Below are 23,662 nucleotides of genomic sequence, written 5' to 3' on the forward strand. Positions count from 1 at the left end.
TAGGAAGATGCTATATTTATCTATTTATCAATCTATTTATGATTTATAATTTAAATTCTTAATATTTACTATTGATTTGTACTCCAGGGAGCACAAAGCACAGAATCAAATATCGCTGTGATGATTGTACGCTCTAGTATCAATTGTTTGGCAATAATAAAGTATAAGAGGTACAGTCGGCGTTTCAGGCAGAGACACTTCGTCAGGACTAACTGAAAGAAGAGATGGTAAGAGATTTGAAAGTGGGAGGGGGAGGGGGAGATCCGAAATGATAGGAGAAGACAGAACGGGGAGGGATGGAGCTAAGAGCTAGAAAGTAGATTGGCAGAAGGGATATGAGGCCGGAGAAGGGAGAGGATCATGGGACGGGAGGCCTAGGGAGAAAGAAAGGGGAAGAGGGTAAGCCCAGAGGATGGGCAAAGAGTACAATGAAAGTATTCCTTTCTTTTGCCTTCATCCCTGCTTGAAGAGTGGAGTGATATTTGCAATCTTACAGTCCTCCGGGACCATGCCAGAATCAAGTGATTCTTGAAAGATCATGTCCAATGCATCCGTTATCTCTTCAGCAACCCTTCTTGGGACTCTGGGATGTAGTCCATCTGGTTCAGGTGACTTTTCCAGCTTAAGACCTTTCAGTTTTCCTAGCACTTTTTCCTCTGTAATAGCAACGGCACTCACTCCTGTTCCCTGACACTCACGGACCTCTGGCACACTGCTAGTGTCTTCCACAGTGAAAATTGATGCAAAGTACCTATTAAGTTCATCTGCCATCTTTGTCTCCCATTACTACCTCAACAGCATCATTTTCCAGTGGACCAATATCAACTCTCACCTCCCTTTTACCCATTATATAACTGAAAAATCTTTTAGTATCCTGCTTTATATGATTGGCTAGTTTGCCCTCATATTTCAACTTTTCTCTTCTTATAGTTTTTTTTTAAGTTGCCTTTTTTTGGATGTTAAAAGCTTCCCAATTATCCAACTTCACTCTCACTTTTGCCACTTTATATGCCCTTTCCTTGGTTTTTATGCAGTCCTTAAAATCCCTTGTCAGCCACGGTTGCCTACTCCTGCCATTTGAAAACAACAACTCCTTTGCGACTTATCTATCCTGCATCTTATGACCTATTCCGAGAAACTTCAGCCATCTCTACTCTACTGTCATCCCCACCAGTATCCTCCTCCAATCCACCTAGGCAAGCTCTTCTCTCGTACCTCCGTAATTCCCTTTGTTCCATTGCAATACTGATACACATGACTTATGCTTCTCCCTCTCAAATTGCAGTATGAATTCAATCATATTATGATCACTGCCTCCTAAAGGTTCCTTTACATTAATCTTCCTTATAAGATCTGGGTTATTATACAACATCTAATCTAAGTTAGCCTTTCCCCTAGCAAGCTCGAGCACAACAAACTCCCTCTTGCAATCCGATACCACCCTAATTTTCCCAATCCCCTTGCGTAATAAAAGAGATGAACAACAAATTTGCAACCTGTAGTAATAATTTTAAAAGTGCTGGCATTACACCAAACTCTGCCCTCAAGGCTGGAAGTTACAAACAAAAGACAGAACTACGTGGTGTAATTTCAAAGTATGACAAAGCAGTTCCTCTGTGTTCTGTCCAATATCAAAGTTCAAAGCAAATTTATTAACAAAGTATGTACAGTTGCAATAAAAAGTTTGTGAACCCTTTGCAATTACCTGCTTTTCTGCATTACTTACTCATAAAATGTGGTCTGATCATCTAATAAATGAACACAATCTGCCTAAACTAATAACACAAAAACAATTTTACTTTTCATGTGTTTATTGAACACATTGTTTAATCATTCACAATCCAAGCTGGAAAAACGACATGAACCCTTGTATTTCATAAAAGGTAGAACCTCCTTTAGCAGCAATAACCTCCAAACATTTCCTGTAGCTGCTGAACAGACTTCCATAGTGACGAGGAGGAATTTTAGACCATTCCTCCATACAAAACTGTTTTAGTTCCTCAATATTTCTGGGATACCTCAAATGAACAGGCCTCTTCAGGTCATGCCACAGCATCTCAATTGGATTAAGGTCTGGACTCTGACTTGGCCATTCCAAATCATGAATTTTCTTCTTTTTAAACCATTTTCTGTTGGTGATTTACTCTTCTGTCTCAGATCACTGTCTTGATGCATCACTCAACTTCTATTAAGCCTCAGGTGACAGACATTCTTCTGTAAATTGTCTTGATTCCATTTTGAATTTGTTGTTCCCTCAACGAGTGCAAGCTGTCGAGACCCTGAGGCAGCAAAGCAGCCCCAAACCATGATGCTCCTTCCACCATGCTTCACAGTTGGGAGGAGATTTTGGTGTTGATGTGCAGAGCCCTTTTTCCTCCAAACATATTTCTCCCGAAAAGTTCAGTTGAGTTGGTCTTTTCAGTTCAGCTGGTCTTTTGCAAATGTGAAATGTGCAACAATGTTTTTTTTTTGGGAGAACAGTAGTTTCCTCCGTAGTGTCCTTACATGAATTCCATCTTTATTCAGTGTTTTTCTTATAGTCATCATATGACCAGGGACCTTAGCAAGTTCTCGAGATTTTTGCAGGTTCTTGGGATTTTTTTTCACCTCCTTCAGCATTGCACGTTGTGTTCTTGGTGTGATCTTTGTAGAACGTCTAATCAGGAGAACAGCAACAGTACTGAACGTCCTCCATTTGTAGACAATTTCTCTTACCATGGACTAATGAACACTCAGATCTTTAGAAATGCTTTTGTAGCCTTTTCCAGCTTCATAGATCTCCACAATTCTTCTCTTAAGATCCTCCAAAAGTTGATGTGATCGAGGTAGGGTGCACATAAACAGATCTTTCTTGAGAAGGGCAAGATCTGTCAGTAACCTGACTTGGTGTGTCTTCTTTTTTTTAAACATACATAGTGCAGAACACTTCTACAACCTACAACTCCAATCTCATTTCACCTGACTCCAAATAGATTTTGTAGAAGGCATTACTCTAGAGATTCACACTCTTTTTTTTTATACCTAGACTAAGATTGTTTAAATAGTGTACTCAGTATTGACGAGAAACATAGAAACATAGAAAATAGGTGCAGGAGTAGGCCATTCGGCCCTTCGAGCCTGCACCGCCATTTATTATGATCATGGCTGATCATCCAACTCAGAACCCAGCCTTCCCTCCATACCCCCTGACCCCTGTAGCCACAAGGGCCATATCTAACTTCCTTTTAAACATAGCTAATGAACTGGCCTCAACAGTTTGCTGTGGCAGAGAATTCCACAGATTCACCACTCTCTGTGTGAAGTTTTTCCTAACCTCGGTCCTAAAAGGCTTCCCCTCTATCCTCAAACTGTGACCCCTCGTTCTAGACCTCCCCAACATCGGGAACAATCTTCCCGCATCTAGCCTGTCCAATCCCTTTAGGATCTTATACGTTTCAATCAGATCCCCCCTCAATCTTCTAAATTCCAACGAGTACAAGCCCAGTTCATCCAGTCTTTCTTCATATGAAAGACCTGCCATCCCAGGAATCAATCTGGTGAACCTTCTTTGTACTCCCTCTATGGCAAAGATGTCTTTCCTCAGATTAGGGGACCAAAACTGCACACAATACTCCAGGTGTGGTCTCACCAAGGCCTTGTACAACTGCAGTAGTACCTCCCTGCTCCTGTACTCGAATCCACTCGCTATAAATGCCAGCATACCGTTCGCCTTTTTCACCGCCTGCTGTACCTGCATGCCCACTTTCAATGACTGGTGTATAATGACACCCAGGTCTCGTTGCACCTCCCCTTTTCCTAATCGGCCACCATTCAGATAATAATCTATTTTCCTATTTTTGCCACCAAAGTGGATAACTTCACATTTACCCACATTAAATTGCATCTGCCATGAATTTGCCCACTCACCCAACCTATCCAAGTCACCCTGCATCCTCTTAGCATCCTCCTCACTGCTAACACTGCCACCCAGCTTCGTGTCATCCGCAAACTTGGAGATGCTGCATTTAATTCCCTCATCCAAGTCATTAATATATATTGTAAACAACTGGGGTCCCAGCACTGAGCCTTGCGGTACCCCACTAGTCACCGCCTGCCATTCTGAAAAGGTCCCGTTTATTCCCACTCTTTGCTTCCTGTCTGCTAACCAATTCTCCACCCACACCAATACCTTACCCCCAATACCGTGTGCTTTAAGTTTGCACACTAATCTCCTGTGTGGGACCTTGTCAAAAGCCTTTTGAAAATCCAAATATACCACATCCACTGGTTCTCCCCTATCCACTCTACTAGTTACATCCTCAAAAAATTCTATGAGATTCGTCAGACATGATTTTCCTTTCACAAATCCATGCTGACTTTGTCCGATCATTTCACCGCTTTCCAAATGTGCTGTTATCACATCCTTGATAACTGACTCCAGCAGTTTCCCCACCACCGACGTTAGGCTAACCGGTCTATAATTCCCCGGTTTCTCTCTCCCTCCTTTTTTAAAAAGTGGGGTTACATTAGCCACCCTCCAATCCTCAGGAACTAGTCCAGAATCTAACGAGTTTTGAAAAATTATCACTAATGCATCCACTATTTCTTGGGCCACTTCCTTAAGCACTCTGGGATGCAGACCATCTGGCCCTGGGGATTTATCTGCCTTCAATCCCTTCAATTTACCTAACACCACTTCCCTACTAACATGTATTTCGCTCAGTTCCTCCATCTCACTGGACCCTCTGTCCCTTACTATTTCTGGAAGATTATTTATGTCCTCCTTAGTGAAGACAGAACCAAAGTAATTATTCAATTGGTCTGCCATGTCCTTGCTCCCCATAATCAATTCACCTGTTTCTGTTTGCAGGGGACCTACATTTGTCTTTATCAGTCTTTTCCTTTTTACATATCTATAAAAGCTTTTACAGTCTGTTTTTATGTTCTCTGCCAGTTTTCTCTCATAATCTTTTTTCCCCTTCCTAATTAAGCCCTTTGTCCTCCTCTGCTGAACTCTGAATTTCTCCCAGTCCTCAGGTGAGCCACTTTCTCTGGCTAATTTGTATGCTACTTCTTTGGAATTGATACTATCCCTAATTTCTCTTGTCAGCCACGGGTGCACTACCTTCCTTGATTTATTCTTTTGCCAAACTGGGATGAACAATTGTTATAGTTCATCCATGCAACCTTTAAATGCCTGCCATTGCATATCCACCGTCAATCCTTGAAGTGTCATTTGCCAGTCTATCTTAGCTAATTCACGTCTCATACCTTCAAAGTTACCCCTCTTTAAGTTCAGAATCTTTGTTTCTGAATTAACTACGTCACTCTCCATGTTAATGAAGAATTCCACCATATTATGGTCACTCTTACCCAAGGGGCCTCTCACGACAAGATCGCTAATTAACCCTTCCTCATTGCTCAAAACCCAGTCCAGAATAGCCTGCTCTCTAGTCGGTTCCTCGACATGTTGGTTCAAAAAACCATCCCGCATACATTCCAAGAAATCCTCTTCCTCAGCACCTTTACCAATTTGGTTCACCCAGTCTACATGTAGTACAACTGTTCGTATGTTATTAGTTTAGGCAGATTGTGTTTATGTATTGTTGACACTTAAGTGAAAAATCGGATTTTCAGTAATTAATACAGAAAAGCAGATAATTGTAAAGGGTTCACAACCTTTTTCTTGCAACTGTACATATCACCATATACTAGCTTAAGATTCATTTTCATCCACAGAACAGAAAATACAATAGAATCAATGAAAAACTACACTCAAATACTGACAACTAATATCAACTAATACAACGATTTAAGATGGATTATCAGGTCACATTGATCATTGTGGTACATGCAATACCCAAACTGCCACACTTCAACGGCTCTAAAGCACACTGAAATACTCAAAATAAAACAAGCTTTTCTTTCTTTTATTTGAAGTAATTAACAACAATCTGCAAGAGATCATAGAACCCTAGTGCTGTACAAGCTGCCACAGATGGGTGAAGATTAAAATAAATCATTAAGGAGCAATGCTGGCAGACTACCATCACATAAGGATGGACATACAAGGGCATTAGCTGAAAAATTGAAGTGATTTATTTACCTACAACTTTGGCATGCATCTCATGGTCTTTCTGCTTTAGATGCTTTGCCACCTCTTCAGGTGAACGTTCTTCTACGTGTTGTCCCTTCAAGCCTTCATTTTCACAACCACAGCTTTTACCTTTCCAGAAAGGAATGTCAAGGACATTTACTTTAATGACTAAAAGCCCACAATGCAAACAAAAATGAATTAGCCGGACCAAACTACTCTAAAATATTCACAAATCCTTTGACACTCCAGAAACAACTCAAAGTTCAAGGTAAATTTATTATCAAAGTACATATATACAACACTAAGATAAATTTTCTTGTGGGCATACTCAATATATCCATAGGATAATAACCATTATAAAATCAATGAAAGACCATACCAACAGGATGGACAACCAGTGTGCAAAAGACAATAAACTGTGCAGATACAAAAAGGAATAAAAATTTTAAAAAAAGATAAGGAATAAATATCAAGAACATGAAATGAAGAGCCCTTAGGCTGTGGGAACAGTTCAGTGATGGGTCAAGTGAGGTTAAGTGAAGTTATCCCCTCTGGTTCAAGAGCCTGATGATTGAGGGGTAATAACTGTTCCTGAACCTGATGGCATGAGTCCTGAGGCCCTGTACCTTCTTCCTGATGGCAGCAGTTAAAAAAAAACACAACATAGATAGTGGGGGTCTCTGATGATGGATGCTGCTTTCCTGTGACAATGCTGTGTAGATGTGCTCAATGGTAGGGAGAGCTTTACCCATAATGAACTGGGCCATATCCACTAATTTTTGTAGGATTTTCCATTCAAGGGCATTGGTGTCCATACCAATCAATGATGCAACCAGTCAATATACTTTCTTCCACATAACTATACAAGTTTGTCAAAGTTTTAGATGCCATGCTGAATCTTCGCAAACTTCTAAGGTAGAGGAATTGCCGTGCTTTCTTCATAAATGGATTTTCATGCTGGGCGCAGATCAGATCCTCTGAAATGATAACACCGAGGAATTTAAGGTTGCTGACTGTCTCCATCCTCTGATCCCCCAATGAGAACTGGCTCATGGTCCGCTGGTTTCCTCCTCCTGAAGTCAATAATCAGCTCCATGGTCTTGCTGACATTGATGCCCAGTGAATCCTTTTGTATTGTTCAGTTCAATGATTTTCCCTATATTTTATACTAATCACATTCAATAAGACTGCCTCTCACAAAAATAGGTGAGAACACATTGAATGGCAGGGCAAGCTTGATTAAACTTGCAATATAAGATAACGCTCTCTGGTCAAAATATGATCTCATGATGGTATACTAGATTCTATCTATTCATGAGGCCCTCCATTGGTTGGGGTCAACCATACATATTGCACTCTATTTGTCTATGTGGATACATAGACAAATACATACTCATACAAATATATACATACTCTATTTGTCTATTGTAGTATGCCCATGTAGCAGACTCCACCCCACCCCACCACCCACACAGCTGACTAATCCAAAGGAATAGTAGAGATTGATACAGTTTAGAACCAATGGCATTGCAAGAGTTACCAGCCCTACTCAATATAGGACTGCCTTAGGAACTTCAGCTCCAGACTTCTCTTCTGGATTTACTCCCAAAGCCTTCCCCATGAGTGTGTATAGCCGCAAGGCAGCAGAAGAGGTTTGAGATCAAAGTACTCCTTCTCCTAGATGAGTTGCCAACCACAGCTGACAAGCTCCATCTGCCCGAAATGATTGGTTTTAAGGTACCAGTAACCCACATTTGCCCCTTGTCCTGTCAGTAGAAGTGGTTCCACCGGGCTTCGTAGCAAAGCCACACGTAGCCAGGAGTCGGACTTGGTTGTCAAAGCTACTTGAGACACACGCTATTGGGAGCATTTAATAGGTAATGGGAGCATACCTCCCTCGGCTATGACAACCTCAAGGAACCAAGGGATAATTATTATTTTTCCTAAAAAAAAAATAAATCCACTTTACCTACCATTTTTGTGTTCCATTTCATGCTCACTCATAGTTTCTGAACCTGGTTCAACTTGGACCACAGGAGCAGGTACTGATGGGGCATCACCAACAGCAGAAATAATTGCAGCTGCATCTTTAGAAGAATCTGAAAACAGTTTGGGTTTGTGATGAACAAGAAAATTATACATCTTTCAATTAAATCTTTCAAGAGAAATGCAGTTGTTTTGGCCAACATTGACTGATTCAAGACATTATACTAATTTCTAAGTACTAAACTATTTAAGACCATATTTCAGGACTTCTGTGCACAAATCAAATTGCTTACAGTAAATTGAAGGTTATCAGAATATATTTTTTCATCCGGAGCTCAGTTCACTTGCCTTTTTCTGGGGAGATGCCCTTTCCATATACTTCTCCACAGTACACTATTCTATATTCTGATCGAAAAGCAATTTAAAATATGTTTCCTTTTTCTTTAGTTATGTGCCACTGCATATGACTACTTTGTTTCTTTAGTCTCAGTTATTTATTTTGCACCTGCCTCACCTCCAAGCCTTGAAGCACGTTCAGTTTAATTTTTTGAAAGATTACCCAAAAAAAATGTGATTGGGGTCTACACAATAATTATAAAATTAAGCTGTCTGGATTAAACCTACACTGCAGGAAACTAGATAAAATACTCCTTTCACCTCAAGGCTGGGCAGAAAAAAAAATAAAGCAGGAGCTAAATATTTTGATATCTTGACAAATAGCCATTGGCACTGAGTGTGATGTGCTTGCTTAAAAACAAATGATAGTATGTATTATGGGTAATGAGAGGGAAAATTAAAGATACATAACTGTCTTCTGAGAGATTAACATAAGCTGGAAAATAGGGCGTAACATCTTGCAGTCTTTTCTGAGAAATACAAATTATATTCAGGTTTAAGTATGCAGTTTTATAGCATATTTTCTAACAATACTAAATAAACAGTCAAAAATCTTAAATTATATGATTCAAAATTACTTTCTTCTGCAGTCTCTTCAATGGGTAAAGCTTCTTTATCTTTATTTCGCATGGTTTTCGGCTGTTTGGAATCTTTCAGCACTTCAGCAGTTGTTGATATTTTCAATGGTCCCGCCATATCCTTAAAACAGAAAATTAAATGTAGAATTAACCACTGTCATCCTACACATTTCAAAATACTCCATAGAAAAAATGCTTGAGCATATATTGACTCCTGACTATTAATTCTCTGATTAGAAATTCTATCACAATCAAAACATTCGTTTGTAAAGATTTGAATGATACTGCACCATCTAATCTAAAAGTTTATTTCAGTACAATAAATTCTGCAAATGATAGTCATTACTTATCATAACTTTCTAAAATCAGTTCTTCATATTACTATATTTTGTGTGAGAACCCATAAAAATGACTGAGTAAATGTTTGGAAAGGAGTCAACCAAGTGCTGTTCAGTCACGGATTTGACACCTACTTCTGTAATATTTTTCAGCCCACAAACATTTCAAAGGATTCTCAATAAACTTTGCATATCCAAGATCTCAGACAATGTTGAATTGCAACCTACTGAGGAAAGACAGTAACAAGACATTAAGGTACCAAAGATTAGAATGGCAACTGTGCTTCTCTTCGCAAAAGTTGTCACGTTTTCCTAGCATTCAGTTTTCATCTCAGGCGATCAGAGCCACATGTCAGGAGACAAAAGTCTACTAAGCTCTCCTACAGCTAGTCATAAGCTCATGATAGCTCACAAATACTCCTCTGTTTTTTTTTTATTGTAAGCTTCTTGTTTGAATATTGTGGGTGTATGTATTTGTCAAGTCCAGATACTGCCACTACTGTCTCACCCGTATATCTTATGGTCTTACAGTCTAAACACATCATTAGCAATTGCCAGTGGCAGCCATTTGAGAAGCAGGAAAAGAAGCTACAATATAATTAGATGAAAACCTGTTCTGTAGTTTTGACTAGGGGTCTATGACTTAAAACATTACATCTGTTTCTCTTTCCACAGACACTACTCAATTTACTGGGAATCTCCAGCATTTTATCCACCTCCCCCCCAAAAAAAAGTTAAAACTAATACATGGCCTGAATTCTTCCCAGGTTTGTTACCCAGTACATACTCCCGCTTTCAAAGTTTTACATTTGTAATGGTGCATACGGAAAACAGGGCCATTTTATGTTTTAGCATCAGCAGAAAATAATAAAAGAAATGTCACATGTAAACAGTTTTACCCAAGTGCAATAAAATAAACAACAGATTAACAGTATAGATTGTGTCAATGGTTTATGCATGCATACCTGTTTCTTTGGAGGCATGCCAACTGATGGAGGCCCAAGGGTTAATTCAAACACTTTATCAGAGTATGGGACGGCTTTCTCTACATTCTGTCGAAATTTAGGATCCCACTTTGCATATAATAAAGTGCCACCAAGGCCTCCTCCAATAAATAGGACACTCCCTCCAACAATTTTGCCCACTGAGACACTATATATTTGAAGACAAAAAAAATGCACACGATGATTACAAATTTCAAAGCTTTTTAAGCATTACAATAGTTATTCATTAAGGATAATCAGTTTCTGCCCTGTTTACCATTACTAAATGCAAGTACCACTGTATGTTAAACATGAGGATCAGGATAAAATTTTCTTACAAATTACTTTAAATTGCTCAACTTAGTAATTTTCAATATAAAATTGAATTTGATTTTATTTGGGTTAATTTTACACATTGTAAAAACAAAGCTAAGTACTCAAGTGATTAAGAAATATTATTACCTTATTTTTATATTGCCAGCATTTATTCTGAAAAATTCAAACTTATCAACAGAATCCAGACCAATTGCAACAAACAGAAATCATGCAAACTAACAGAAGTGTCCAAAAAGAACACCTGGAATGAGGAAAAGCTTTCCCCTTTAAGTGAGGACAAGGGAGGGGTTAAATATTATCACTGATCAGGTTTGATAAAGGACTGGGTCCAATCTTAGCTCATTTTTAATAGTACACTGCAACAAAGAATACACACACCAAAAGTGTTTTGCTAAAATCAAGCACATGCCTTTTTTGGGAAGAAAAAGTCTACTCAAAGGAAATATACTTTAACAACTTTTATAAACTTAATGTTATATACACACCCAACATTACTTCTAGTTTGATACCCACGATACTGTTGCAAAGGACGGAGTTGTGATTTACCACAAAGGCACTTCTATAGAGGAAAGAGAAATATATTTTATTAAAACTTATCTGTCCTAAATATATAATTTAAATTAATATACTACAAATTGAAGGAAATATAAAGGTTTGTTATGCAACACCTAAAATTATTTCTAATGTCCAATTTTTATGAAATTGTAAAACACGGGATCCAAAAACAACATAGTTCTTCAGTTGCTCTCTTCTAACTTTCAGCCATTACTCATGTGCTTGCAAGCCAATCTTTTGAACAAAATACATGAACACACTTAAAAACAGTAACCATTTTTTTTTCATTTGTGTATTGCTGTTTAAAACACACAAGCTCACAAAATTACTTTTGAACAAAGTTTGTTGTAACAAACAATATACACAATTTTAATGAACTGATCTGAAATTATTGGAACTTTCTATAGCTTTTTCATAGTGGATTTTTGAAAGTTATGCAGACCATAGATAAGTTATAGATCAAAAAGTTCAAAGTAAATTATCAAAGCACATACATGTCACCATATACAACTCTGAGATTTATTTTCTCGTGGGCATACTCAATAAATCCATAATAACAATAGAATCAATGAAAGACCACACCAACTTTAATCTAAATAATGTGCTTTAATCCTAAAAAAATTATCTTTGTTCTAAAGAAGCTACAAGGAGGAGTCCCCAAAATTCCAGTTAGAAATTCATTTTCCAAAGGAAATATGGCAAAAAGTACAAATGAGAATACTTTGGAAAAAAATGCCTAGGTATCTAAAAGTTTGGACATCACTGGGTTGAAGTGGAGAGGAATGCAACAGAATATCAACAGACAAACAGACAGCAATGATATTAAGGACAAAGTTCAGGCCACATATGTATTTAAACACAAGGATGGGAATATTTAAATTTAAGGAGATGATGTGCTTGAAATGAAGATCAAATATTGATAGAAGCAAATGTGATCAAGTACCTTATGATGGGATAAGAGTTCACAAATAAATGAAGAAATTTTAGAGTCAACTTTATCAAAAAAAGATTTTGGAACAAAAATCGGTAATGCCTGAAATATATATAAAAATTTTGGCAGAATAAACATCTTAACTGCATTAATACGACCAAAGTTAAATATAGTGGAAACCATTTAGATGAAAGTTGAGTAATATGATCAATTAAGGGTAAAAAATTAGTCTTAAATAAATCTTTATGTTTACAAGCAATTTTAATCCCAAGATATGAAAAATAATTATTAATCAATTTAAACGGAAAGTTATGATACAAGGGAAGTTGTTTATTAATCGGAAAAAGTTCACTCTTACTAAGATTTAGTTTATAACCTGAAAAAAGACTAAATTGTGCTAATAAATCTAAAGCAGCAGGGATAGATTTTTGAGGATTAGAAATATATAAAAGTAAGTCATCAGCATAGAGTGATATTTTATGGAACTTTAAGCCCCGAGTTATCCCAATAATATTTGGAGATTCTCGAATAGTAATTGCAAGAGGTTCTAATGCAATAATAAAACCAATGCCAAGAATAGTTGGACTGACCTTCACCTTACTAAGGCCCAGTGACAACTGTCACACAGCTCTTCTTACTTACCCCCTAACAGGACCCCACTAAGAACCACCAGGTTATTGTCACCTGACCCATCACTGACCCTATTAACTCTAGGGATCTCCCACCCACTGCTACCAACCTCAGTTTCCTCACCCTGCACCACCTGTTTCTACCTCCTATCCAAGATCCACAAACCGGCCTGTCCAGGAAAACCCATTGTTTCTGGTTGTTCCTGTCTCATAGGACTTGTATCTGCACACCTTGACTGTGTTTTATCACCCCCACCCCCGGGTTCAATCCCTTCCTACCTACATTTGTGACACTTCATAGGCTCTGGACCTTTTTTAATGACTTCAAGTTCCCTGGCCCTGATCATCTCATTTTCACCATGGATGTCCATCCCCGATCAGGAGGGCCTTAAAGCTCTCTGCTTCTTTCGAATCAGACACAACCTGTTCCCCTCCACCGCCACTTTCCTCCATCTGGTGAAACTAGTCCTCACTCTCAATAATCTCTCCTTCGGCTCCTCCCACCTTCTTCAAACCAAAGGTGTAACCATGGGCATTCAGGTGGGTCCCAGCTATGCCTGCCATTTTTAGACTTCGTGGAACAGTCTATGTTCCAAGCCTACACTGGTACTCCCCAACTTTTCCTATGCTACATCAGCAAATGCACTGGTGCTGCTTCCTGCACCAATTCAGAACTCATCGACTTCATTAACTTTGTCTCCAACTTCCACCCTGCCCTCAAATTTACCTGGTCCATTTCCAATACCTCCCTCCCCTTTCACAATCTCTCGGTCTCTATCACTGGAGACAGTCCATCTACAGATATCTTTTATAAACCCACTGATTGCCACTGCTACCTGGACTCTACTTCCTCCCACCCTGTCACCTGTAAAAGCACCACCCTCTTCCCTAAGTTCCACCGTCTCTGCCACATCTGTTCTCAGGATGAGGCTTTTCATTCCAGAACTAATGAGATATCCTCTTTCTTCAAAGAAACGGGCTTCCCATCCTCCTCATCAATGCTACCCTCACCCCATCCTCCCACCAACCCACCAGGGATAGGGTTACTCTTGTCCTCATCTACCACTCCACCAGCCTCACAATCAGCACATAATTCTCCATAAATTCCGCCATATTCTACAGGATTCTATCACCAAGTACATCTTTCTCTCCCCCCACTTTCCACAAGGATCACTCCCTATGCAACTCCTTTGTCCATTCATCACTCCCCACTGATCTCCATCCTGGTACTTATGCTTGCAAGCGGAACAAGTGCTACACCTGCCACTACACCTCCTCCCTCACTACCACTCAGGGCCCCAGAAGTCCTTCCAGGTGAGTCGATACTTCACTGTGAGTCTGTTGGGGTCATCTACTGTACATGGCTTCCTGTATATCAGAGAGAAGCAAAGCATTGTAGATTGGGAGAGCATCTACATTCTGTCCACCAGAAAAATTGAGATCTCCCTGTGGCCACTTATTTCAATTCTACTTCCCATTCCCATATGTCAGTCCATGGCCTCCTCTACTGCCACAATAAGGCCATGCAGGTTAGGAGGAGCAACATCTTATATTCCGACTGGGTAACCCATTGATTTCTCGAACTTCCAGTAATTGCCCCCCCCACCATTCCCATTTCCCCTCTTACCTTATCTCCTTACCTGTCCATCACCTCCTTCTGATGTTCCTGCCCCTTCCCTTTCTTCCATGGTCTTCTACCCTCTCCTACCAGATTCCCCCTTCTCCAGCCCTTTATCTCTTTCAACAATCGACTTCCCAGATCTTTACTTCACCCCTCCCCGCCTCCTGGTTTCACCCATCACCTACTCCCCTTCCCCCCCACCACCACCTTCTTACTCTGACTTATCTTTTCTCCCCCTAGTCCTGATGAAGGGTCTCAGCCTGAAATGTCAACTGTTTACTCCTTTTCATAAAAGCTGCCTGGACTGTTGAGCTCCTCCAGCATTTTGCGGGTGTTCCAAGAACACTTAGTTTGTGGCATTAGTAAAGCAAACAACTTTATTCTCCAACAAAACTCGATGTTAAAGCAAGATGGGTGGTGAAAGGGTAGGGCATTTTCTGGGTCAGTGCAGATGCTTATACAATACCTTCTAAACTCTTGCAAATGTCTAGATGTACACTGGAAAATATGTCAACTGATTGCATCAAAGCCTGTATGGAGCCTCCAATGTACAAGATTGCAAGACGCTGGAGAGAGTTGTATTACAGCCACAATTCTCCCCACCATTGAGGACATCAAGAGACAGTGTCTCAAGATGACAGTATCTATCATTAAAGACCTTCCCCATCTCGGACATGGCTGCTTCGTTTCTTACAATTGGGGAGGAGGTACAGAAACTTGAAGACCCACACGCAACATTTTAAGAACCACAGCTTCTTCCCTTCCACCGTGAATATTTGAAAACTACTGTGTTACGTGTCTTCTGCAATTTTTTTTTGATAACTTACAGTTGCAAGAAAAAATGTGTGAACCCTTTGCAATTGCTTGGTTTTCTGCATTAATTACTCATAAAACATGGTCTGATCTTCATCTAAATCACAACAATAGACAAACACAATCTGCCTAAACTAGTAACAATTGTACTTCTTTTTGTCAATATTAAGTACATCATTTAAATAATCACAGTCTAGGTTCAAAGAAGGAAGTGAACGTCTGGGGTAATGCCTTTGACAAAAGTTATTTGGAGTCAGGTGTTCCAATCAATGAGATAAGATTGAAGGTGTGGACTGTAGAGGTGCCTTGCCCCATAAAGAAGGCACACGAAGTCGAGATCTGTTGACGTGCACCGTGCCTCAATCAAAACAACTTGCAGAGGACCTTAGAAGAAGAATTGTAGAGATGCATGAAGCTGGAAAAGCATATCTAAAGACCTGAGTGTTCATCAGTCCATAGTAAGTGAAACTGTCTACAAATGGAGGAAACACAATACTGGTACTACTTGTCCTGCAAAGATCACATCAAGAGCACAATGTGCAATGCTGATGGCGGTGAAAAAGAACCCAAGGGTAACAGTAAAAAACCTGCAGAGATCTGCAGAACTTGCTAATGTCTCTGTTCATGTGTCAATGACAAGAAAAATACTGGGAAAAAAATTGTTCATGGAAGGACACCACAGAGGAAACCACTGCTTTCCATACAAAATCATTGCTGCATGTTCTCAAGCTTGCAAAAGATGACCTGGATGTTCTACAATGCTTCTGGGACAATGTTCTGTGGACAGATGAGACAAAATTTGAACTTTCTGGCAGAATTACACACCACTGTGCTTGGAAGAAAAAAGACACTGCACACCAACACCAAAACCTCATCCCAATGGTGGAAGGTGGAAAGGAGCGTCATGGTTTGGGCCTGATTTGGTGCCTCAGGGCCTGGACAGCTTGAACTCATTAACAGAACAAGAGTTCAAAATCGTATCAAGACATTTTACAGGAGAATGTCAGAGTAGCAGTCCATCATCCGCACTTAATAGAAGTTGGATGATGCAACAAGACAATGACCTGAAGCAGAAGAGTAAATCACCAACAGCATGGTTTATAAAGAAGAAAATTCATGTTTTGTAATGGCCAAGTCAGAGTTCAGACCTTAACCCAATTAAGATGCTATGGCATGGCCTGAAGAGGGCTGTTCATGCAAAGTATCCCATAAACATTGATGAACTGAAACAGTTTTGTATGGAGAAATAGTCTAAAATTTCTCCTTGTTGTTGTGCAAGTATGATCGGCAGCTACAAGAACTGTTTGGTGGAGGTTATTGCTGCTAAAGGAGGTCTACCGGTTCATAAATACAAGGGTTCACATACTTTTTCCAGCCTGGACTCTGAATGATTAAACAATGTGGTCAGTAAAGACACAAAAAGTACAACTGTTTGTGTGTTATTAGTTCAGGTAGATTGTGTTTGTCTGTTAGATGAATATCAAACCACATTTTACGAGTAATTAATGCAGAAAACCAGATGGCTGCAAAGGGTTCACAAACTTTTTCTTGCAATTGTGTTGTAGCTCTTATGCATTGCGCTGTACTGTTTCCGCAAAACAACAAATTTCACGGCATATGTCAGTGATAACAAAACTAACTCAATGTCATTAAAATGCCACCTGTACGTGAGGAATGGAATACAAAATAATGCTTATGGAGGGAAAGGAAGCCCTGGAATAGCAGTTTAGAGGAAATGAAGGGAAGTCATGCACGGATACTTGGGTAATAAATGGATGAGTAAAACTAAAATCAAGGAAGCATAATCCAGGAGTGGTTGTAGTAGATGCTTGTGTGTTAATTAAACATTGCCTAAGACTGCAGTTACCAGAAATCAAAATACCAATATATTAAGGCTACATTCACAGAACATGCAACAAGCCTGTCTCAGCTTCATCTGGCACAAAACTAACTGAAAAGACCTAAAGTGAACTGGAGAAGAGAAAGATGGGGTGATAACTTACACTGAGGGTCAATGTTCAGTTTTCAAAACAGGGGTTGATAATGGTTGGTTTCAATAGCACAGTCACTGTCCCAAACCTTTAAATACATTTTTCAAACATCACTTAGGATGCAAACCAAAATCAGATTTTGATGGCCAGCAGTTTAAATGCATTAGGATCAAAGTGACACCAGTTTGATTTCATTTATAAGACAAACTAAAAGAGGAATTGTGGAGAGACTTTTTGAGCACCTATCCCAATATTACATCCAAACACAAGAAACAGGAATTGGCCACTCAGTCTCCCACATGAGGTCCACCACTCAATGAAATCATGGCCAACTTTTTTTGCACCTTGGTGCCACTGACCTCATAACCTTCAATTCATTTACAATCGAACAATCTATCAGTCTTAAATACCTTCAATGACTGAATCACCATAGCCTTCTGTATAGACAATGCAAAGATTCACTCCCCACTGGAGCAAGAGTTTTTTTCCTCAGCTTCCTGAATGGCCAACCCCTTAATTTGAGATTGTAATGTCTGGTTTTATACACCCCAGTCAGGTGAAATATTACCCCAACTTTTGCCTACCTCTCAAAAAAAAAGGTTGGAACATATTGAATGGCGAGCCAAGCTTGAAGGGTCAGGTGGCCTACTCCAGCTCCTAGTTTCTAGTGATAATACATATTTAATCTTCTAAAATTGAGTTAGAATCAGGCACACTCAACAAAATAACATAACAGAATCAATGAAAGACCACACCAACAGGGCAGACAAAGTGTGCAAAAGACAAACTGTACAAATACAAAAAAAAAGGAAAATGAAATAATAAATAAACAAACAAACAAACAAGCAAGCAGTAATGAAGAACATGAGATGAAGTGTCCCTGAAAGTGAGTCCATAGGTTGTGGAAATTGTTCAGTGACGGGGCAAGTGAAATGGAGTGTACTTATCCCCTCCGGTTCAAGAGCCTGATGGTTGAGAGGTAATAACTGTTCCTGAACCTGGTTGTAAGAGTCCTGAGACTCCTGCACCTTTTCCCATTAGTAGCAGCAAGAAGAGAGCATGACCTGGGTGATGGCAGTCCCTGAGGGATGCTGTCTGCCTGCAACAACAATGGACTATGCTGTATCCACTACTTTTTTTCAGGATTTTCCATTCAAGGGCATTGGCATTTCCATACCAGGCTGTGATGCAGTCAGTCAATGTACTCTCCACTACGCATCTATAGTAGTTCACCAACGTTTTAGATGTCATGCCGAATCTTCGCAAGCTTCCAAGAAATTAGAAACTTTCTTCAAAATTGCACTTATGTGCTGGGCCCAGGACAGGTCCTCTGAAACGCTAACACCGAGGAATTTAAAGTTGCTGACCTCGCCACCTATGATCCCCTGATGAGGAATGGCTCATGGACCTCCGGTTTCCAACTTAATAATAAAATTCTTGGACTGGCTGACATTGAGTAAAAGGTTGCTGTGGCATCACTCAACCAGATTTTCAATCTCCCTCCTCTTTGCTGATTCGTCACCATCTTTGATTCGGCCAATGACAGTGATGCCATCAGCAAACTTAAATAAGGCATTGGAGCTGTGCTTAGCCATATAGCCATAAGTGTAAAACAAGAAGAGCAGGGGGATAAGCACACAAAACAGGTATTGAAACATAGAAAACCTATAACACAATACAGGTCCTTCGGCCTACGATGCTGTGCCAAACATGAACTTATTTTAGAAATTACCTAGGGTTACCCATAGCCCTCTATTTTTCTAAGCTCCATGTACCTATCCAGGAGTCTCTTAAAAGACCCTATCGTTTCCGTCTACACCACCGCTGCCGGCAGCCCATTCCACACACTCACCACCCTCTGCGTAAAAAGGTACATAAGGTTTAGAAAGCCAAAATCAAACGGAGCCCTTGAGGATTATAGGGAAGCCAGAAATGAACTCAAGAATTGGGAAAGCGAGGAGAGGCCATTAAAAGTCTTCAGCAAGTAGGATTAAAGAGAATTCCAAGAAATTAGGGCATTTCAAGACATTGAGAGTAAGCAGATAAAATGTTCAAGAATAAAATTAAGAATTAAGAATAAAGGAGGGAGCATGCTTGGTTGTTGATGAGCTCCTAGATGAGTACACTGCATCAATATTTACCAAGGAGAAGGACATGAATGACAGACAAATCAGCACGGAGTATGCTAATTTACTAGAGCTTTTTAAGATAAAGAAGGAAGTAGAGTTTTATCCCTTAAAGAGCATCAAGGTGGATAGTTCCCCAGGGCCTGATGTGATATAGCCCAGATTATTGAGAGCAGCAACAGATGAGATGCTGGGGCCTTGACCAATATCTTCATGCCCTCTCTAGCCACAGGCAAGACCCAGAGGACTGGTGAGCAGCTAATGTTGTTCTTTTAAGTCAACGGAAATAGGGATAATACTGGAATCTATAGACCATCAGTCGTAAGGGAGTTACTGGAGAGGATTCTTAGGGATAACATCTATGAACATTTGGAAAACCATAGCCTAATTTGGAACAGTCAGCATGGCTATGTGTGGGGTAGGTCATGGATCTAAAAGTGGAAAAATCCTGACATTTCCCCACCCCCAAGACTGCCAGATCATTTTATAGGCCCAAAGCACACATCTTACACATCACAAATAAATTACCAGTGTAATATCACTAGACTCATTCAAGGCCTTTTAAATAGAAAGTGTTGCAAAGAAAGACAATTCTTATTTATTTCTACTCTATTAGAGCTTGGGAATTTACTTTGCAAAGGTGAGCTTTAACTTCACTTTCTTTTTTAATCGAAACTTGCCATTGCTACACTACTACTTGCTGATTTGTCTTATCTCACCTACACTTCTTACCCCTCTTCCAATTACTCATGGCAACTAAAAAACCTTACTCTGAAATGTGAGATGACAAAGGATCGAGATTTAAACACTGATATTCAATTTAACAGCTTGAAGCCCTAAATTAACGCATTGAAAGAATTCAATAATGCCAAAAAAATTATACGAAAGATGTAAAGCGAAAAAAATAACGTCCAAGATGCCATGTTGATGCACAAGGTCACGCCGTTTTCTCTCTAGAACTGCGTTATCTTTTAAAATGCAAGTCTTTTTAGGCATGCTTGTCTAGGCGGGGAAATGTATAGGAGTACTATATTCGATATTTTGACTTAATTAAACATTAACTTTCCTTTTCACGTACATTTCCAAAAAACGCCCCACTCGATCGTTGCCACTCAACCTACCCTGATAGATTTACCCAGTAGACTGTAACTCGGAACCCTCCCCTTCTTGTTACTGATTGGTCGGGAATCCCGTTCCAATCAGTGATCACCCTAGTGAATTGGTGCAGACGCACGTCCATCACTCCTACCCCAGCTAACCAAGTTAGATTGAATTAACGGCCTGGCTGCAGCCCGGTGCGGCCTGATTCATTTGCACAGAGGGCAAACGAGCGCAGGCGGGGCCTAGTTGGGTACCTGAGGCCCTGCAACAAACACAGACGTACAGCATAAATATGACTCCATGCAATCAGACATTTGGTTACCGGCGGACCGACTCTTACCTTTAACGGCGGAGCCACTTTCTTGGAAGCCCTCAACATGTTTCAGCCTCAGCAATGTACGTTGTTTCGTGAAGCAAAATACCGCACCGTCCGAATTAAAACATTTTCAGAGAACGTAAAATAAAATGTGGGAAGATAAGCCTCAGGCTTTATTCCGTCCTCGGCGCTGAGGCGTCAACCTTAATTGTAGCTTCCAGAGTCCGCTCGTCCCTCAACCACTGCTGCGACGCCCAAATGCGCATGCGTACACCGCCGCCACTCAACCTAACCTCTAACAACCAAACTTAGGTGGAAGGATTGATTTCACTGCAACACTACGTTAGTGCTTTGCTCTGTGGGGACCACCCTGTCTACATAGGAAACTAAAATGTAAGCGTGGTTTCCAAAGCTAAGAAAACGCTACGCAAACGGATAGATTCTGGCATTGCACCGGACGATTGGAAAATGGCAAATGTTACTCCGCTGTTTAAGAAGGGTGGGATGCAGCAGAAAGGAAACTATAGACCTGTTAGCCTGACATAAGTGGTCGGGAAGTAGTTGGAATCGATTGTTGGGATGAGATTACGGAGTACCAGTAGGCACATGACAAGATAGGCCAAAGCCAGCATGGTTTCCTGAAAGGAGAATCCTGCCTGCTGCAATTTTTTTGAGGAAATTACATGCAGAATAAACAAATGAGATGTAGTAGATGTGGTGTACTTGGATTTTCAGAGGGCCTTTGACAAGATGCCGCACATGAGGCTGCTTAGCAAGATAGGAGCCCATGGAATTACGGGGAAGTTACTAGCATGGGTGGAGTATTGGCTGATCGGCAGAAAACAGAGAGTGGGAATAAAGGGATCCTGTTCTGGCTGGCTGCCGGTTACCAGTGGAGTTCCACAGAGGACTGTGTTGGGACCACTGCTTCTTGCTGTGTATATCAATTATTTGGACGATGGGATTAATGGATTTGTGGCTAAATTTGTTGATGATACAAAGATAGGTGGAGGAGCAGGTAGTGTTGAGGAAATGGAGAGACTTAGATTAGGTGAATGGGCGAAGAAGTGGCAAATGAAGTACAATGTTGGAAAGTGTATGGTAATGTACTTTGGTGGAAGAAGTAATCAGGCAGACTATTATTTAGATGGGGAGAGAATTCAAAATGCAGAGATGCAAAGCGACTTGGGAGTCCTTGTGCAGGATACCTTAAAGGTTAACCTCCAGCTTGAGTTGGCAAAGAAGGCGAATGCAATGATGGCATTCATTTCTAGAGGTATAGAATATAAGCAGGGATGTGATGTTGAGACTCTATAAGGCACTCGTGAGACCATACTTGGAGTATTATGTGCAGTTTTGGGCTCCTGATTTTAGAAAGGATATACTGACATTGGAGAGAGTTCAGAGAAGATTAATGAGAATGATTCCAGGAATGAAAGGGTTACCATATGAAGAACGTCTGGCAGCTCTTGGGCTGTATTCCCTGGAGTTCAGGAGAATGAGGGGGGATCTCATAGAAATATTCCGAATGTTAAAAGGCCTGAACAAATTGGATGTGGCAAAGATATTTCCCATGGTAGGGGAGTCTAGGACAAGAGGGCACAACTTCAGGATTGAAGGACATCCATTTAGAACAGAGATGCAGAGAAATTACTTTAGTCAGAGGGTGGTAAATCTGTGGAATTTGTTGCCACTGTGGCTGTGGAGCCCACATCATTGGGTGCATTTAAGGCAGTGATAGATAGGTTCTTGATTAGCCAGGGCATCAAAGGGTATCTGGAGAAGGCAGGGGAGTGGGGATGATTGGAAGAATTGGATCAGCCCATGATTGAATGGCGGGGCAGACTCAATGGGCCAAATGGCCTACTTCTGCTCTTATGCAACCACTAGATAGGTCAGCACCTTTTATGCTAGTACTAAAGTCTCTGAATGGTAATAATGGAAATCTGAAATAAAATTCTTGGAAATACTCAGCAGGTCATACAATGTCTGAATATTGTTTTCACATCAATTAGCTTCAGTCGGACCTGGAAATAGGTAAGAAGTTTTAATATGCAGATAAAGAAAAGACAAGAGAAGGACTGTGATGATCTTATCTTTCTGTTTCTTCGATGCACTTCTTAATTCTTACCAAAACACCAAGTGTGTTGTTCTAACCATCACCGGACACCAAAAGTTGTTCTGTTCATAGGAGTGGAATCAGGAAAAGGCAATCCCAGCAGATGTACATGGTGGGAACCTTAATCAGGTCTGGAAAGGAAGGGAGCAGAAGACAGGTTAAGAAGGTGGGGCCTAGCTGGCAAGTGATTATAGGTCAAGTTAGCCACGTGAGGGAGAAGTCTTGATCAAGGGTCTCGGCCCAAAACGTTGACTGTTTATTCCTTTCCATCGACGTTGCTAACCTGCTGAGTTCTCCCAGCATTTTGTGTGTATTGCTCAAAATTTCCAGCATCTGCAGAATCTTTTGTGTTTGTGACTCCACATGTAATGTACAATAATTACTTTGACCAATGCTGGAACAAGTAGATCAAGTTTATAATTCACTTCCTGCTGCTGACAATGGTCAGATTCAGACTTACTTGTCACGTGTACATTAAAACATACACTAAAATGCAGCATTTGTGTTGACAATCAATGCTCCTAGGGATGTGCTGGGTCAGCCCACAAGTGTCACCACACATTCTGGCACTAATATAGTATGCCCATAATGCTTGATAGCTGTATTCTTCAGGACCTGTTGGTTTGTTGCTGCTTCCAAACTACTTGTAGCAATGGGGAACATACAGTGGCATGCAAAAGTTTGGGCACCCCAGTCAAAATTTCTGTTACTGTAAATAGCTAAGCGAGTAAAAGATGAACTGATTTCCAAAAGGCATAAAGTTAAAG

At 40.2% G+C, this 23,662-nt stretch overlaps 1 protein-coding gene across 2 annotated transcripts in view; it reads right to left on the minus strand.

Moving 5' to 3' along the window:
- immt (inner membrane protein, mitochondrial (mitofilin)) overlaps window positions 1–21,051 on the minus strand; it is a 57,301-nt gene extending 36,250 nt beyond the window's left edge. Inside the window, exons 1-6 of one of the 2 annotated variants that reach the window (XM_063047056.1) lie at window positions 20,801–21,051; window positions 11,179–11,252; window positions 10,340–10,526; window positions 9,037–9,157; window positions 8,050–8,175; window positions 6,086–6,205 (exon numbers count right to left, since the gene is read on the minus strand). In XM_063047056.1, the coding sequence (XP_062903126.1) occupies window positions 6,086–6,205; window positions 8,050–8,175; window positions 9,037–9,157; window positions 10,340–10,526; window positions 11,179–11,252; window positions 20,801–20,839 (667 nt within the window). In that variant the 5' untranslated portion in view covers window positions 20,840–21,051. The remainder of the gene's footprint in view (window positions 1–6,085; window positions 6,206–8,049; window positions 8,176–9,036; window positions 9,158–10,339; window positions 10,527–11,178; window positions 11,253–20,800) is intronic. The other variant, XM_063047057.1, reaches the window with a different exon arrangement.
- Between the last annotated feature and the right edge of the window lie 2,611 nt (window positions 21,052–23,662).

The sequence above is a fragment of the Mobula hypostoma genome, chromosome 4, assembly GCF_963921235.1.
Source record: "Mobula hypostoma chromosome 4, sMobHyp1.1, whole genome shotgun sequence".
NCBI lineage: Eukaryota > Metazoa > Chordata > Chondrichthyes > Myliobatiformes > Myliobatidae > Mobula > Mobula hypostoma.